Source organism: Salvelinus namaycush, chromosome 36, assembly GCF_016432855.1.
Source record: "Salvelinus namaycush isolate Seneca chromosome 36, SaNama_1.0, whole genome shotgun sequence".
NCBI lineage: Eukaryota > Metazoa > Chordata > Actinopteri > Salmoniformes > Salmonidae > Salvelinus > Salvelinus namaycush.
In genome coordinates this window covers 25932305-25949804 of record NC_052342.1, presented here as the reverse complement: position 1 = coordinate 25949804, position 17500 = coordinate 25932305, and the positions used below count along the sequence as shown (strand labels likewise).

Sequence of the window (17500 nt, the reverse complement as noted above, 5' to 3'; positions counted from 1 at the left end):
TGTGTTATCTGTGAGTGTGTGTGTGTGTGTTATCTGTGAGTGTGTGTGTGTGTGTGTATGTGTGTGTTATCTGTGAGTGTGTGTGTGCGTGTGTGTGTGTGTGTGTGTGTGTTATCTGTGAGTGTGTGTGTGTGTGTGTTATCTGTGAGTGTGTGTGTGTGTGTGTGTGTGTGTGTGTGTGTGTGTGTGTGTGTGTGTGTGTTAGTGTGTTATCTGTGAGTGTGTGTGTGTGTGTGTGTGTGTGTGTGTGTGTGTGTGTGTGTGTGTGTGTTATCTGTGAGTGTGTGTGTGTGTGTGTGTGTGTGTGTGTGTGTGTGTGTGTGTGTGTGTGTGTGTGTGTGTGTGTGTGTGTGTGTGTTAGTGTGTTATCTGTGAGTGTGTGTGTGTGTGTGTGTGTGTGTGTGTGTGTGTGTGTGTGTGTGTGTTATCTGTGAGTATTACCGGCGTCCTGTCCCTTCAGAACGTGTTTCTCACAGAGGTACGTGGTGAGATCTTCCTCCTGACTGCCTTTGTACCAGTCCTCTATCACCTCCTCATACTTCTCTACCATAACATCACACTGAGACAGAGAAACACACACACATCCAACATTGAAAAGAAAACACAAGACAGTTGATATGTTTGGCAATACCGTTTCTAATAAATTGATTAATGAATTAGTCAATTGATCCTCACCTGTTTCTTGAGGTCAGCGACCTCTGCAGAGGTTTCGTTCCAAAGTTCATAGGGGATATCCATGACGACCTTTACCCCTTTATGGACCAGGCCATGGAGGGTAGAGAAAGTCTCAGACATACCCTGGGGACAGAGATGGAGACGGAGGGGAGAGAGGGGGGGAGAGAGAGGGGGAGAGAGGGAGAGAGAGAGAGAGAGGGAGAGAGATGGAGACGGAGAGATGGAGACGGAGGGGGAGAGAGGGGGAGAGAGGGAGAGAGATGGAGACAGGGAGACGGAGGGGGAGAGAGGGGGGAGAGTGAGAGAAATGGAGACGGAGGGGGACAGGGGGGGAGAGATGGAGACGGAGGGGGAGAGAGGGGGAGAGAGGGGGAGAGAGGGAGAGAGATGGAGAGAGATGGAGACAGAGGGGGAGAGAAATGGAGACGGAGGGGGACAGAGGGGGGGAGAGATGGAGACGGAGGGGGAGAGAGGGAGAGAGATGGAGACGGAGGCGGACAGAGATGGGAGAGAGAGAGAAGAGGGAGGCAGAAAGAGTAGGAGAGATGATCTGTGTCTAGTTAACAACTATTGATGTTATTATATGTGTGTGTCCTCGTCTTTACTCAGAGAACCTCTGACACACACACACACACACACACACACACACACACACACACACACACACACACACACACACACACACACACACACACACACACACACACACACACACACACACACACACACACACACTGACCTTGGCAAAGCGGTTGCTGCCCTCTCTCTCCTTGTGTAGGTTGTAGCCAGAGAGCCTCTGACACACATTCTCCACAACCTCAATGAAACGGATGTCTCTACAAAGAGAGAGGGGCAGAGAGAGAGACAGAGAGAGAGAGAGAGAGGAGAAGAGAGAGACAGAGAGGGGCAGAGAGAGAGAGAGGGGCAGAGAGAGAAAGAGAGAGAGAGAGAGAGAGAGAGAGAGAGAGAGAGAGGGGGGAAGAGAGAGAGAGGGGCAGAGAGAGAGGGGCAGAGAGAGAGAGAGAGAGAGAGAGAGAGAGAGAGAGAGAGAGAGAGAGAGAGAGAGAGAGAGAGAGAGAGAGAGAGAGAGAGAGGGGCGGAGAGAGAGAGAGAGGGGCAGAGAGAGAGAGAGGCAGAGAGAGAGAGAGGCAGAGAGAGAGAGAGGGAGAGGGGCAGAGAGAGAGAGAGGAGGGAGAGATAAAAATGAGAGAGGAGGCAAAGAAAAAAAGTGAGGGAGAAAAAGAGGAGGGGGTACAGAGAAAGATTGACGGATGGAGGAAGGGAGAGAGATAAAAGCCATCTTGTTTGAGAAAAAAAAAGATACTCTGTTTAATTTAGTAATTTAGCCTTTTTTTTCTAGTGTTCACAAGTCATGACATAATGACAGAACTTCCTATTTATAAAGCCTAGGCCGCCTCCCACAGGAAGGGACCCAGACCAAGTTCCTGTCCCCTGCTACCATAGCAGCCCTGTTATCTCCACAGTAACGGCACAGAGAGGAAATAGACACCGCTCGCTCAAGTCAAGCACTTCTACAGAGAAAGCCTCTAAAGCTTGTGAACATATAGGATGTAGGCAGAAGTTAGGCCCAGATCTAGGATCAGGTTAACCTCACCAGACCCTGACCTTTATCATTATGTGTGGAAGACAAAGAAGTTAGGCCCAGATCTAGGATCAGGTTAACCTCACCAGACCCTGACCTTTATCATTATGTGTGGAAGACAAAGAAGTTAGGCCCAGATCTAGGATCAGGTTAACCTCACCAGACCCTGACCTTTATCATTATGTGTGGAAGACAAAGAAGTTAGGCCCAGATCTAGGATCAGGTTAACCTCACCAGACCCTGACCTTTATCATTATGTGTGGAAGACAAAGAAGTTAGGCCCAGATCTAGGATCAGGTTAACCTCACCAGACCCTGACCTTTATCATTATGTGTGGAAGACAAAGAAGTTAGGCCCAGATCTAGGATCAGGTTAACCTTACCAGACCTTTATCATTATGTGTGGAAGACAAAGAAGTTAGGCCCAGATCTAGGATCAGGTTAACCTCACCAGACCCTGACCTTTATCATTATCATTATGTGTGGAAGACAAAGAAGTTAGGCCCAGATCTAGGATCAGGTTAACCTTACCAGACCTTTATCATTATGTGTGGAAGACAAAGAAGTTAGGCCCAGATCTAGGATCAGGTTAACCTCACCAGACCCTGACCTTTATCATTATGTGTGGAAGACAAAAGGGGGCAACTCCATTCTACAGACGCACTGCATAAATGGCATCCTATTTCCAAAATATAGTGCACTACTTTTGACCAAAAACCCCATAGGGAATAGGGCTCCATTTGGAACACAGTACACTACATTCAGCAATAGAAGATGGCGTTCTGTGACATCAAGCTGTAAATGTGTGATTAAACGTCACTTACGACTTGACATATTTGATTGGCGGAGCTCCCTTGTTGCCGTCAAGGAAACGGTAGTTCCTCTCAATCACTTCCTTGGTTTTGCCCGTTTCCTCAAAGGCAGACTTCATCTCAATACTGACAAACTTACACACTGAGAGGAGACAGAGAGACAGAATATAGACATAATATGACATTTGAAATGTCTTTAATCCTTTGGATCTTTTGTGAGTGTAATGTTTACTGTTCATTTTTTAAATTGTTTATTTCACTTTTGGTTTATTATCTATTTCACTTGCTTTGGCAATGTAGACATATGTTTCCCGTGTTAATAAAGCCCTTTGAATTGAATTGAAAGGGAGTAAATATAAATGGTTATATTTACTTTAGTATCAGGTGTCTAAAAAGAGGAAATAGTAAACATGAGGGTTTCACTTCTGCATCACGCACCCACTGCTACGCTATAACGGGCAAAGACTCAACGGCTCCTACTATTAGGTTATCATGGGTAACAAATGGCAACTCGTTCTGGCTAATAGAATGAATTCAAATGAATGAAATAAGCTCATAGTTAGTTTTAGAATAGTTTACAAATGGAACGAATGAATAGCATTGTTTCAGTCCTTCTCGGGAAAAGACCAGGGCTATCAGGGTATTGTATGCCTACATTTCAGATATAATACAACTAGTTTTAGACAATAAAATACAAGCTCTCTCTCAATTTTGGGTTTCCAAATAGGGGTGAATGAATAGCATTGATTTTGTTCTTGCTCTTCCTACCTTCACATTTATTAGGCAGATGAACCCACTCGTCATCTCCCTCTTTCTTCTCCGCTCCCTCGACCAAGGCGCTCAGCAAAAACACCGTTAGACAAGTAAACAAAACCATTCTGTCTAAATGTTGTCGTTTTCTAGTAAATAAAGAGGTCTACTGTCTATCTAGACCGTTAGATTCGCTTATTTACATCTCGTTCTCAACCTACGGCTTACTGCTGTGAAGAAGGCAACAATAGCTAAGTACTTCTGGGTCACGGACTTTTGGAATCCTTCAGAATAAGAGTCCTGTCCCGTATACTTTGTAAATTAATGATTAAGCTGAAAATGATGGAAAATGTGCACAATTATCAATATATTTTATAATATTTATCATACAAAGAATAATTTAAACTATTTCTATGAGATCTTATGTGATTTTTTTAAATCATATTTTTAAATAGTCGACAGTGTGTTTTGTGTATGTACACCTATCGTTGCCCAAACTTGGTCCAAACATTGACTTCAATACAAAACCTAGGAGGTTCATGGTTCTCACCACCCTCCATAGGCTTACACAGTAATTATGACAACTTCCAGAGGATGTCCTCCAACCTATCAGAGCTCTTGCAGCATGAACTGACATGTTGTCCACCCAATCAAATGATCAGATAAGCTACAGCTAGTTAGCACTGCAGTGCATAAAATGTGGTGAGTAGTTGACTCAAAGAGAGAGAAAGACAATAGTTGAACAGTTTTAAACAAATACATGTATTTAAAAATGTAGGAGAAGCAAGAGAGAGAGAGAGCTAACTATATTTTCTTTATGTTTTTTTTTCACTTTCACTTAGCTAGCGAATGCAGCTAGCTAGTTTAGCCTATGTTAGCTATGTTAGCTAGCTGGCTATGGCTATCCATCACTGGAACTCTTCCAAGTCAAGGTAAGATTTTGGTTTTATTAATTTATTGCCACCGGGACCTGCCAGTGAAACTGCTAAACTGCTTGCTGACTGTACACTGTACTGCATGAGTGTAGTGGGTTTACTCACACGTTAGTTCTAGTAGCTATGTTGACTAAGACGTTAACTAATATATGGTGACAATAATGTAGCGGTTATGATATGAAGGTTCGGCTTGGAAAAGGTTTCTTCGCCTGACCACAGACAGCTGATGTGTTGTGCAGTGAAGTCCACAAGCGAAGGGAAAAGGTGAGTGGAGGAGAGCGCGTAGATGGGAGAAGGAATTATAAAACAATCAAAGAGATCATGCTGTTTGTATGTGTCTGCTATGAAAGTGAACTGTGTTTGCGTGTGATCAGGGATGTATTCATTCTGCCGATTCTGTTAATTTTTTTTAATCTTAAACCCGAAGCAAACGGAACGAAACTAGGAGAAACATACATGAATTTGTCCAATAGAAACTCACGTTTGCAACTGTTGGGCTAATGATTACACTCCAGACCAGCTAGACGCAGGCAAGATTGTGTGTATATATGTTTACCTTTTATATTTATATTTATGTTTAAGTTTATCTCACATAATGTAAAAATACGCATCAAGGTGTCTGTAATAGAATACATGTGGCAAAAACAAGTGTAGACATTCATAAATACATTTATATTGCTTCCAAATAATTTGGTACAATGGCGGAGGAATACCAAGATGGCGGCACGGTGGCTTCAACATAGCGCCCCCCTAACAGTGATCTGGTGTTTATATAAATCATTGGTATATAACCGCGGATCACCTGAAATGAACGCATCTCGCCACGGCAACCGCCATCCGCCAGCTCACCACCCATCTCCCCTTGATGGTTTTACCAAGCTGCTCGACAACACGAGGTTCGACAAGGAGAGAGGAGGAGAGAGAAGAGGAGGGGAGGGGAGGGGAGGGGAGAATTGCCAAGTGTGTGCAAAGCTGTCATCAAGGCAAAGGGTGGCTACTTTGAAGAATCTCAAATATAAAATATATTTTGATTTGTTTAACACTTTTTTGGTTACTACATGGTTCCATATGTGTTATTTCATAGTTGGGATGTCTTCACTATTATTCTACAATGTAGAAAATAGTAAAAAAATAAAGAAAAACCCTTGAATGAGTAGGTGTGTCCAAACTTTTGACTGGTACTGTATATAGTGTATATTATCAGATGGGCCAGGGCTTCAGCCCAGGCAAGGCCCTGCATTTATCTGACCCTGCCTACTTGTACACATTAAAAGTCCAGCAACATGACCTTTGACCTATCTTTTTGTTCAGAGTCAGCTGTTTCGTACAGATAATTCCGTACGTTGAAATCCATCCAAAATGAAAAAGGTACTGCATTTCATCTGCTAGGCTTTAAGAGGCTGTAGAATGAGCAGTGACGCTCGTCTGGGTGTAAACTCTGTGGATTTGGGAACAGGAAGTGCTCCTGAGTAGAATGAACCCCCCCCCCCCCCCCCCCTCTTAATGGGACACAACGTACAGACAATTGTGTGCAGTGCAATATGTATGTCCCATATGAAAAACGTGCTGAACATCAAGCAATACCAATGGGCTAATTAACAATGGGATTTAAAAAATTATTTTCTAAAGTTGATTATAATTATTAATTTTATAGTGTATTATAGGTATTATATTGTATTATAGTGTATTATAACAATTATTATTAATACAGGCATTATAAATAATGTTTTGTTATTTTATTACTGTTGTTACCATGACAACTAGTAATCGTTACTAGTAATCATTACTTTTAATGCTGCTAACAATAATGTCAATGCTATAATATTATTTGTGCTACAAAGGCAATTTACTTTTTGTCATATTGTTAAACATAACTTTAGGTCTGATAACATTTCCTCATAAAATATTATGCATTTCCACCATTTTAATATTTTCGACCATCTTCATTGTGAGACTTTATTTTGAAGGTTACGGCCTTATTCTTGTTAGGTCTCGCTTATTCTTGCTGGTGGAACAGAGGTCTGAGGCGTTACGTTTCCTGAGTGGTTCCACTTCCACCTTGTGCAGCGCTACAAACCACAGCTGGGACGCTCTTGACCAATCAGAGGCCGAGAAGTGTCACCGTTCGGCCAATCAGGGAAGGAGGCGAGAGGGGTTGTACCCGTACCCACAGATCTAGGATCAGTTTACCGTCGGCAAATGATAGCGGGAGAATCACTAGAAAACCGACAGAGGGAACCATTGTCTTATTTGGTTTCCTAGAAAGAACGCCGACCGGAGAGTCTTCCCGACAGCCTCCTATGGGCTATTTGGAAGCCCCAAACTACTGATAAAAAGTCAGGTAACCTATTTCAATATCCCTCTAATAGGTTAGCATTGGAGAAACAGGTAGGCTAATACTCTGAGGCTAAGGGCTACTTTTTAAAGCATCCTTTCTATCCATCCAGCCATCATTGCATCTGTTTCCTCGTCACTCATTCGTCCACCTCTCCATCCACCCAATGCGTTAATTCATGCACTCACCTGTGACATGTAATGGCATGTGTTTAATAGGTATGGACCACGTTACTGTACCACCGTTATCATGTAGTTCAATCAGGAAGACTGGTCTGAATGCATATAGTAAGCAGAACTTACCCATACTGTTATTTATCTTGCTCCTTTGCACCCCAGTATCTCTACTTGCACACTCATCTTCTGCACATCTATCACTCCAGTGTTTAATTGCTATATTGTAATTATTTCGCCACTATGGCCTATTTATTGCCTTTACCTCCCTTATCCTACCTCATTTGCACTCACTGTATATAGACTTTTCTACTGTATTATTGACTGTATGTTTTGTTTATTCCATGTGTAGCTCTGTGTTGTTGTTTGTGTCGCACTGCTTTGCTTTATCTTGGTCAGGTCGCAGTTGTAAATGAGAACTTGTTCTCAACTAGCTTACCTGGTTTAAATAAAGGTGAAATAAAATAAATAATAAATAAAAAACATAATTCACTTTGTTTCCTATTCTATGGGCACCACTGTGGTTATTATTATTTGACCATGCTGGTCATCTATGAACATTTGAACATCTTGGCCATGTTCTGTTATAATCTCCACCCGGCACAGCCAGAAGAGGACTGGCCACCCCTCATAGCCTGGTTCCTCTGGTCCACCCGGCACAGCCAGAAGAGGACTGGCCACCCCTCATAGCCTGGCTCCTCTCTAGGTTTCTTCCTAGGTTCTGGCCTTTCTAGGGAGTTTTTCCTAGCCACCGTGCTTCTACACCTGCATTGCTTGCTGTTTGGGGTTTTAGGCTGGGTTTCTGTACAGCACTTTGAGATATCAGCTGATGTAAGAAGGGCTTTATAAATACATTTGATTTGCATAGTGGAAATGAATAGAAAAGTATTATAATCAGGATAGAGCAGTTTCTTCACTTCTTTCCTGTTAGCCATGTGTGGAATGTCATTCCCCTATTTTACCTTTAGCCTATAAGCACGACGCAATAATCAACATTCCTCAGGCTCGCTGTTCAACCAATGGGCTCTCTACTTGCAATTATCACTTCCCTCCCTCTCTCTCAACCAATTGGCTCTCTACTTGCAATTATCACTTCCCTCCCTCTCTCTCAACCAATTGGCTCTCTACTTGCAATTATCACTTCCCTCCCTCTCTCTCAACCAATTGGCTCTCTACTTGCAATTATCACTTCCCTCCCTCTCTCTCAACCAATTGGCTCTCTACTTGCAATTATCACTTCCCTCCCTCTCTCTCTCAACCAATGGGCTCTCTACTTGCAATTATCACTTCCCTCCCTCTCTCTCAACCAATGGGCTCTCTACTTGCAATTATCACTTCCCTCTCTCTTTCTCAACCAATGGGCTCTCTACTTGCAATTATCACTTCCCTCTCTCTCTCTCAACCAATGGGCTCTCTAATTGCAATTATCACTTCCGTCTCTCTCTCAACCAATGGGCTCTCTACTTGCAATTATCACTTCCCTCTCTCTCTCAACCAATGGGCTCTCTACTTGCAATTATCACTTCCCTCCCTCTCTCTCTCAACCAATGGGCTCTCTACTTGCAATTATCACTTCCCTCCCTCTCTCTCTCAACCAATGGGCTCTCTACTTGCAATTATCACTCCCCTCCCTCTCTCTCTCTCAACCAATGGGCTCTCTACTTGCAATTATCACTTCCCTCTCTCTCTCTCAACCAATGGGTTTAGTAAACCTTGAGGCGTATCGATATGTCGACTTACCCTCGTTCTCTCGTTTGAATGGTTTTTCCAGCAACAGTTTTTGATTTCGACAGCCCTCCACCTCTCCACGGCCACCAGCTAAGGGCTACCTATCATCAGCATCTGGCTCTGAGGAGACGAGGCCATACCCCAAACTATTTAATTCAATTATATAATACATTCTGTCTCTGTTGTTCATTCAGTTAAGTCTGTACTCAACTGAAATGACTTACAGTCTATGGACGGGTAACACATGGTACCTTGTGTGTGTGTGTGTGTGTGTGAGTGAGTGAGTGAGTGAGTGAGTGAGTGAGTGAGTGAGTGAGTGAGTGAGTGAGTGAGTGAGTGAGTGAGTGAGTGAGTGAGTGAGTGTGTGAGTGAGTGAGTGAGTGTGTGAGTGAGTGAGAGAGAGGAAGAGCCAGTGATCACTACTTCCTCACTAGTTCAATAATAGTAACATAGATAGATCAGGGTTCTTCAAGCTCAGCATCCGCGGGCTTAACATTGAGTTGATGGGGGAGTGGATGGATGGATGGAGAGACGGATGGGGAGACGGGTGGAGAGAGAAAGATAGAGATAAAAGCCTTTTTTTTTATTACCGTTCTCTGGCAGCCAACACACACACACACACACACACACACACACACACACACACACACACACACACACACACACACACACACACACACACACACACACACACACACACACACACACACACACACACAGAGAGAGAGAGAGCAGGGCAAGCCCTTTTGTTAAAGCTGCCATCCCAGAGAATACTCCTAGTGACAGGATATCAAAGGACCATACAGTATGAAGACAAAGCAACTGGTAGTTTAACAGTTAGAATGTTTTAGAGAGTTAACATGAACCATTCTTCACAGGACAATAAGCTTTTGGATGTGTGTGGAAAGAGTGCAACTTCTAATCAGTCAGCCAGTCAGTCAGTTAATCAGCCAGTTAATCAGTCAGCCAGTCAGTCAATCAATCAGTCAGTCAGTCAGTCAGTCAGTTAATCAGCCAGTTAATCGGTCAGTCAGCCAGTCAGTCAGTCAGTCAGTCAGTCAATTAATCAGTCAGTCAGTTAATCAGCCAGTCAGTCAGCCAGTCAGTCAGTTAATCAGTCAGTTAATCAGTCAGTCAGTCAGTTAATCAGTCAGTTAGTCAGTTAATCAGTCAGTTAATCAGTCAGTCAGTCAGTTAATCAGTCAGTTAATCAGTCAGTCAGTCAGTTAATCAGTCAGTCAGTTAATCAGTCAGTCAGTCAGTTAATCAGTCAGTTAATCAGTCAGTCAGTCAGTCAGTTAATCAGTCAGTTAATCAGCCAGTCAGTCAGTCAGTCAGTCAGTTAATCAGTCAGTTAATCAGTCAGTCAGTTAATCAGTCAGACAGTCAGTCAGTTAATCAGTCAGTCAGTCAGCCAGTCAGTCAGTTAATCAGTCAGTCAATCAGTCAGTTAATCAGTCAGTCAGTCAGTTAATCAGTCAGCCAGTCAGTTAATCATTCAGTCAGCCAGTCAGTCAGTTAATCAGTCAGTTAATCAGTCAGTCAGTCAGTCAGTTAATCAGTCAGTCAGTTAATCAGTCAGTCAGTCAGTTAATCAGGCAGTTAATCAGTCAGTCAGTCAGTTAATCAGTCAGTCAGTTAATCAGTCAGTCAGTCAGTCAGTTAATCAGTCAGTCAGTCAGTCAGTTAATCAGTCAGTCAATCAATCAGTCAGTCAGTCAGTCAGTCAGTTAATCAGTCAGTCAGTCAGTTAATCAGTCAGTCAGCCAGTCAGTCAGTTAATCAGTCAGTTAATCAGTCAGTCAGTCAGTCAGTCAGTCAGTCAGTTAATCAGTCAGTTAATCAGTCAGTTAATCAGTTAGTTAATCAGTCAGTCAGTCAGTTAATCAGTCAGTCAGTTAATCAGTCAGTCAGTCAGTTAATCAGTCAGTCAGTCAGTTAATCAGTCAGTCAGTTAATCAGTCAGTCAGTCAGTTAATCAGTCAGTTAATCAGTCAGTCAGTCAGTCAGTTAATCAGTCAGTTAATCAGCCAGTCAGTCAGTCAGCCAGTCAGTTAATCAGTCAGTTAATCAGTCAGTCAGTTAATCAGTCAGACAGTCAGTCAGTTAATCAGTCAGTCAGTCAGCCAGTCAGTCAGTTAATCAGTCAGTCAATCAGTCAGTTAATCAGTCAGTCAGTCAGTTAATCAGTCAGCCAGTCAGTTAATCATTCAGTCAGCCAGTCAGTCAGTTAATCAGTCAGTTAATCAGTCAGTCAGTCAGTTACTCAGTCAGTCAGTTAATCAGTCAGTCAGTCAGTTAATCAGGCAGTTAATCAGTCAGTCAGTCAGTTAATCAGTCAGTCAGTTAATCAGTCAGTCAGTCAGTCAGTCAGTCAGTTAATCAGTCAGTCAGTCAGTCAGTTAATCAGTCAGTCAGTCAATCAATCAGTCAGTCAGTCAGTCAGTTAATCAGTCAGTCAGTCAGTTAATCAGTCAGTCAGTCAGCCAGTCAGTCAGTTAATCAGTCAGTTAATCAGTCAGTCAGTCAGTCAGTTAATCAGTCAGTTAATCAGTCAGTTAATCAGTTAGTTAATCAGTCAGTCAGTCAGTTAATCAGTCAGTCAGTCAGTTAATCAGTCAGTCAGTTAATCAGTCAGTCAGTCAGTTAATCAGTCAGTCAGTCAGTTAATCAGTCAGTTAATCAGTCAGTCAGTCAGTTAATCAGTCAGTCAGTTAATCAGTTAATTGAATTAATAAAACATGATTCAGCATTCAGACCCTTTATTAAGTTGTTGAAACTTCATGTGGTTAGTATTTCATAATCAAATGTTCAAAAGGGGTACAGTCAGGGGGTTGGGGGTTGTTACTGGGGTTAGGGGTTGTTACTGGGGTTAGGGGTTGTTACTGGGGTTAGGGGTTGTTACTGGGGTTAGGGGTTGTTACTAGGGTTAGGGGTTGTTACTAGGGTTAGGGGTTGTTACTGGGGTTAGGGGTTGTTACTGGGGTTAGGGGTTGTTACTGGGGTTAGGGGTTGCTACTGGGGTTAGGGGTTGTTACTGGGGTTAGGGGTTGTTACTGGGGTTAGGGGTTGTTACTGGGGTTAGGGGGTTAGGGGTTGTTACTAGGGTTAGGGGTTGTTACTGGGGTTAGGGGTTGTTACTGGGGTTAGGGGTTGTTACTGGGGTTAGGGGTTGTTACTGGGGTTAGGGGTTGTTACTGGGGTTAGGGGTTGTTACTGGGGTTAGGGGTTGTTACTAGGGTTAGGGGTTGTTACTAGGGTTAGGGGTTGTTACTGGGGTTAGGGGTTGTTACTGGGGTTGGGGGTTGTTACTGGGGTTAGGGGTTGTTACTGGGGTTGGAGGTTGTTACTGGGGTTGGGGGTTGTTACTGGGGTTAGGGGTTGTTACTGGGGTTAGGGGTTGTTACTGGGGTTGGGGGTTGTTACTGGGGTTAGGAGGTTGGGGGTTGTTACTGGGGTTAGGGGTTGTTACTGGGGTTAGGGGTTGTTACTGGGGTTAGGGGTTGTTACTGGGGTTAGGGGGTTGGGGGTTGTTACTGGGGTTGGGGGTTGTTACTGGGGTTAGGGGTTGTTACTGGGGTTGGGGGTTGTTACTGGGGTTGGGGGGTTGGGGGTTGTTACTGGGGTTAGGGGGTTGGGGGTTGTTACTGGGGTTAGGGGTTGTTACTGGGGTTAGGGGGTTAGGGTTGTTACTGGGGTTAGGGGTTGTTACTGGGGTTAGGGGTTGTTACTAGGGTTAGGGGTTGTTACTGGGGTTAGGGGTTGTTACTGGGGTTAGGGGTTGTTACTAGGGTTAGGGGTTGTTACTGGGGTTAGGGGTTGTTACTGGGGTTAGGGGTTGTTACTGGGGTTAGGGGTTGTTAATGGGGTTAGGGGTTGTTACTGGGGTTGGGGGTTGTTACTGGGGTTAGGGGTTGTGACTGGGGTTAGGGGTTGTTACTGGGGTTAGGGGTTGTTACTGGGGTTAGGGGTTGTTACTGGGGTTGGGGTTGTTACTGGGGTTGGGGGTTGTTACTGGGGTTAGGGGTTGTTACGGGGGTTGGGGGTTGTTACTGGGGTTGGGGGTTGTTACTGGGGTTAGGGGTTGTTACTGGGGTTAGGGGTTGTTACTGGGGTTGGGGGTTGTTACTGGGGTTGGGGGTTGTTACTGGGGTTAGGGGTTGTTACTGGGGTTGGGGGTTGTTACTGGGGTTGAGGGTTGTTACTGGGGTTAGGGGTACAGTCAGGGGGTTAGGGGTTGTTACTGGGGTTAGGGGTTGTTACTGGGGTTAGGGGTTGTTACTGGGGTTAGGGGTTGTTACTGGGGTTAGGGGTTGTTACTAGGGTTAGGGGTTGTTACTGGGGTTAGGGGTTGTTACTGGGGTTAGGGGTTGTCACTAGGGTTAGGGGTTGTTACTGGGGTTAGGGGTTGTCACTGGGGTTAGGGGTTGTTACTAGGGTTAGGGGTTGTTACTGGGGTTAGGGGTTGTTACTGGGGTTAGGGATTGTTACTGGGGTTAGGGGTTGTTACTGGGGTTAGGGGTTGTTACTAGGGTTAGGGGTTGTTACTAGGGTTAGGGGTTGTTACTGGGGTTAGGGGTTGTTACTGGGGTTAGGGGTTGTTACTAGGGTTAGGGGTTGTTACTGGGGTTAGGGGTTGTTACTGGGGTTAGGGTTGTTACTGGGGTTAGGGGTTGTTACTGGGGTTAGGGGTTGTTACTGGGGTTAGGGGTTGTTACTGGGGTTAGGGTTGTTACTGGGTTAGGGGTTGTTACTGGGGTTAGGGGTTGTTACTAGGGTTAGGGGTTGTTACTGGGGTTAGGGGTTGTTACTGGGGTTAGGGGTTGTTACTGGGGTTAGGGGTTGTTACTGGGGTTAGGGGTTGTTACTGGGGTTAGGGGTTGTTACTGGGGTTAGGGGTTGTTACTGGGGTTAGAGGTTGTTACTGGGGTTAGGGGTTGTTACTAGGGTTAGGGGTTGTTACTGGGGTTAGGGGTTGTTACTAGGGTTAGGGGTTGTTACTGGGGTTAGGGGTTGTTACTGGGGTTAGGGGTTGTTACTGGGGTTAGGGGTTGTTACTGGGGTTAGGGTTGTTACTGGGGTTAGGGGTTGTTACTGGGGTTAGGGGTTGTTACTGGGGTTAGGGGTTGTTACTGGGGTTAGGGGTTGTTACTGGGGTTGGGGGGTTAGGAGTTGTTACTGGGGTTGGGGGTTGTTACTGGGGTTAGGGGTTGTTACTGGGGTTAGGGGTTGTTACTGGGGTTAGGGGTTGTTACTGGGGTTGGGGGGTTAGGAGTTGTTACTGGGGTTGGGGGTTGTTACGGGGGTTGGGGGTTGTTACTGGGGTTAGGGGTTGTTACTGGGGTTAGGGGTTGTTACTGGGGTTAGGGGTTGTTACTGGGGTTGGGGGGTTAGGAGTTGTTACTGGGGTTGGGGGTTGTTACTGGGGTTAGGGGTTGTTACTGGGGTTAGGGGTTGTTACTGGGGTTAGGGGTTGTTACTGGGGTTAGGGGTTGTTACTGGGGTTGGGGGGTTAGGAGTTGTTACTGGGGTTGGGGGTTGTTACTGGGGTTAGGGGTTGTTACTGGGGTTAGGGGTTGTTACTGGGGTTAGGGGTTGTTACTGGGGTTAGGGGTTGTTACTGGGGTTAGGGGTTGTTACTGGGGTTAGGGGTTGTTACTGGGGTTGGGGGGTTAGGGGTTGTTACTGGGGTTGGTGGTTGTTACTGGGGTTAGGGGTTGTTACTTAGGGGGTTAGGGGTTGTTACTGGGGTTGGGGGTTGTTACTGGGGTTAGGGGTTGTTACTGGAGTTAGGGGTTGTTACTGGGGTTAGGGGTTGTTACTGGGGTTAGGGGTTGTTACTGGGGTTAGGGGTTGTTACTGGGGTTAGGGGTTGTTACTAGGGTTAGGGGTTGTTACTAGGGTTAGGGGTTGTTACTGGGGTTAGGGGTTGTTACTAGGGTTAGGGGTTGTTACTGGGGTTAGCGGTTGTTACTGGGGTTAGGGGTTGTTACTGGGGTTAGGGGTTGTTACTGGGGTTAGGGGTTGTTACTGGGGTTAGGGGTTGTTACTAGGGTTAGGGGTTGTTACTGGGGTTAGGGGTTGTTACTGGGGTTAGGGGGTTAGGGGTTGTTACTGGGGTTAGGGGTTGTTACTAGGGTTAGGGGTTGTTACTGGGGTTAGGGGTTGTTACTGGGGTTAGGGGTTGTTACTGGGGTTAGGGGTTGTTACTAGGTTTAGGGGTTGTTACTGGGGTTAGGGGTTGTTACTGGGGTTAGGGGTTGTTACTAGGGTTAGGGGTTGTTACTGGGGTTAGGGGGTTAGGGGTTGTTACTGGGGTTAGGGGTTGTTACTGGGGTTAGGGGTTGTTACTGGGGTTAGGGGTTGTTACTGGGGTTAGGGGTTGTTACTGGGGTTAGGGGTTGTTACTGGGGTTAGGGGTTGTTACTGGGGTTAGGGGTTGTCACTGGGGTTAGGGGTTGTTACTGGCACCCTATTCCCTATGTAGTGCACTACCATAGACCAGGGCTGGCACCCTATTCCCTATGTAGTGCACTACCATAGACCAGGGCTGGCACCCTATTCCCTATGTAGTGCACTACCATAGACCAGGGCTGGCACCCTATTCCCTATATAGTGCACTACTTTAGACCAGGGCTGGCACCCTATTCCCTATATAGTGCACTACTCTTAACCAGTATGTACTATATAGTGCACTGCATTTGACGAGTATTCCCTATGGCTCATGCACTATATAGGGAATAGTGTTTCCATTTGGGACGCAGCCGTAGGCACACTGGACCCCTGTCAGTAACACTATCAGTCCCTGGAGAATAAAGTCACATGCGATTATCATCAGAACATATAAAAATAACAGTTTAATGCATTTATTATGTGAAACGTCTTAAAGCTTTACATCTCTTTATTAGACATGGGGGGGGACCTGAATGTATGTATGTATGTATGTATGTATGTATGTATGCATGTATGCGTGTATGCGTGTGTGTGTGTGTGTGTGTGTGTGTGTGTGTGTGTGTGTGTGTGTGTGTGTGTGTGTGTGGGTGGGTGGGTGGGTGGGTGGGTGGGTGGGTGCGTGCGTTTAGCTATTCTTGTGGGGACCAGAAGTTCCCATAAGAATAGTAAACAAACATAAATCATACCAACTGGGGACATTTTGTTAGTCCCCACAAGGTCAAATACTATTTCTAGGGGGTTTAGGGTTAAGGTTAGAATTAGTTTTAGGGTTAGGAGCTAGGAGCTAGGGTTTTGTTTTAGGGTTAGGAGCTAGGAGCTAGGGCTAGTTTTAGAGTTAGGTTTTTGGGGTAAGGTTAGGGTTAGGGTAAGAGTACGCGTTAGGGGTTAGAGTTCGGTTTAGGGTCAGGGGTTAGGAAAAATAGGATTTTGAATGGGACTGAATTGTGTGTCCCCACAAGGTTAGTTATACGAGACTGTGTGTGTGTGTCCCCACAAGGTTAGTTATACGAGACTGTGTGTGTGTGTCCCCACAAGGTTAGTTATACAAGACTGTGTGTGTGTGTCCCCACAAGGTTAGTTATACTAGACTGTGTGTGTGTGTGTCCCCACAAGGTTAGTTATACTAGACTGTGTGTGTGTTTGTCCCCACAAGGTTAGTTATACTAGACTGTGTGTGTGTGTGTCAGGATTTCCATTAGGAAAATGTGGCCCCTGGACAACGTGACTGGGAAGATTTTAATTTACAGGCCGTTTGAGAAATGAACCGGAGCCATATGCATTGTGACGTCCACAACCACGGTGCTCAGAATGACAGAAATAACACGTAGATTATGGTAATTCATCTCAACAGAACAAGCAACTCCTGTAATGAAGCAGCCAATAAAACAACATTTTCAAACATTTCCCAAAATGCAATTCACTGGAAAAACACCATTCTAAACAGAGTGCCTGATAGCGATTCCATATGTGACAAAGATGTAAATTAGTATTGAAATTAACGTTTCATTACAAAGTACATATGAAAATGATAACTGGCAAGCATATCGGTAGAAATTGTAGGATAAATTGTAAGCTTCACCCAAAACTTTAAACTCACACGCTGCCTATGAAGTCTTTATATAAAAGAATTGCCTCTCCGTTTCCATGGTCGGATTATGACTCTCGGATACTTGGAAGCATGGTAAGAATATGCCTCATAATAATTATATTATATAATAATTATATTATTATATAATATTAATAAAACATTCAGGTTTCAAGTAATGAAGTTTATTCAAAATGCATATGTTCCCCAGGTCACATTGTAAAGTGTTGGGGTGATGTTTTTTTAAAAATTGTATCTTTATTTAACTTGGCAAGTCAGAATAAGAACAAATTCTTATTTACAATGACGGCCTAGGAACATTGGGTTAACTGCCTTGTTCAGGGGCAGAACAACAGATTTGTACCTTGTCAGCTCTGGGGATTCGAACTTGCAACCTTTCGGTTACTAGTCCAACACTCTAACCACTAGGCTACCTGCCGTCCCTACACTCT

General features: G+C 44.7%; 1 protein-coding gene across 1 annotated transcript in view; it reads right to left on the bottom strand.

Annotated features, from left to right (window-relative positions):
* LOC120030519 (protein canopy homolog 3-like) overlaps positions 1-4090 on the bottom strand; it is a 20170-nt gene extending 16080 nt beyond the window's left edge. The window contains exons 1-5 of the mRNA XM_038975926.1: positions 3858-4090; positions 3102-3231; positions 1415-1511; positions 676-798; positions 442-559 (exon numbers count right to left, since the gene is read on the bottom strand). Of these exons, the coding sequence (XP_038831854.1) occupies positions 442-559; positions 676-798; positions 1415-1511; positions 3102-3231; positions 3858-3966 (577 nt within the window). The 5' untranslated portion in view covers positions 3967-4090. The remainder of the gene's footprint in view (positions 1-441; positions 560-675; positions 799-1414; positions 1512-3101; positions 3232-3857) is intronic.
* Between the last annotated feature and the right edge of the window lie 13410 nt (positions 4091-17500).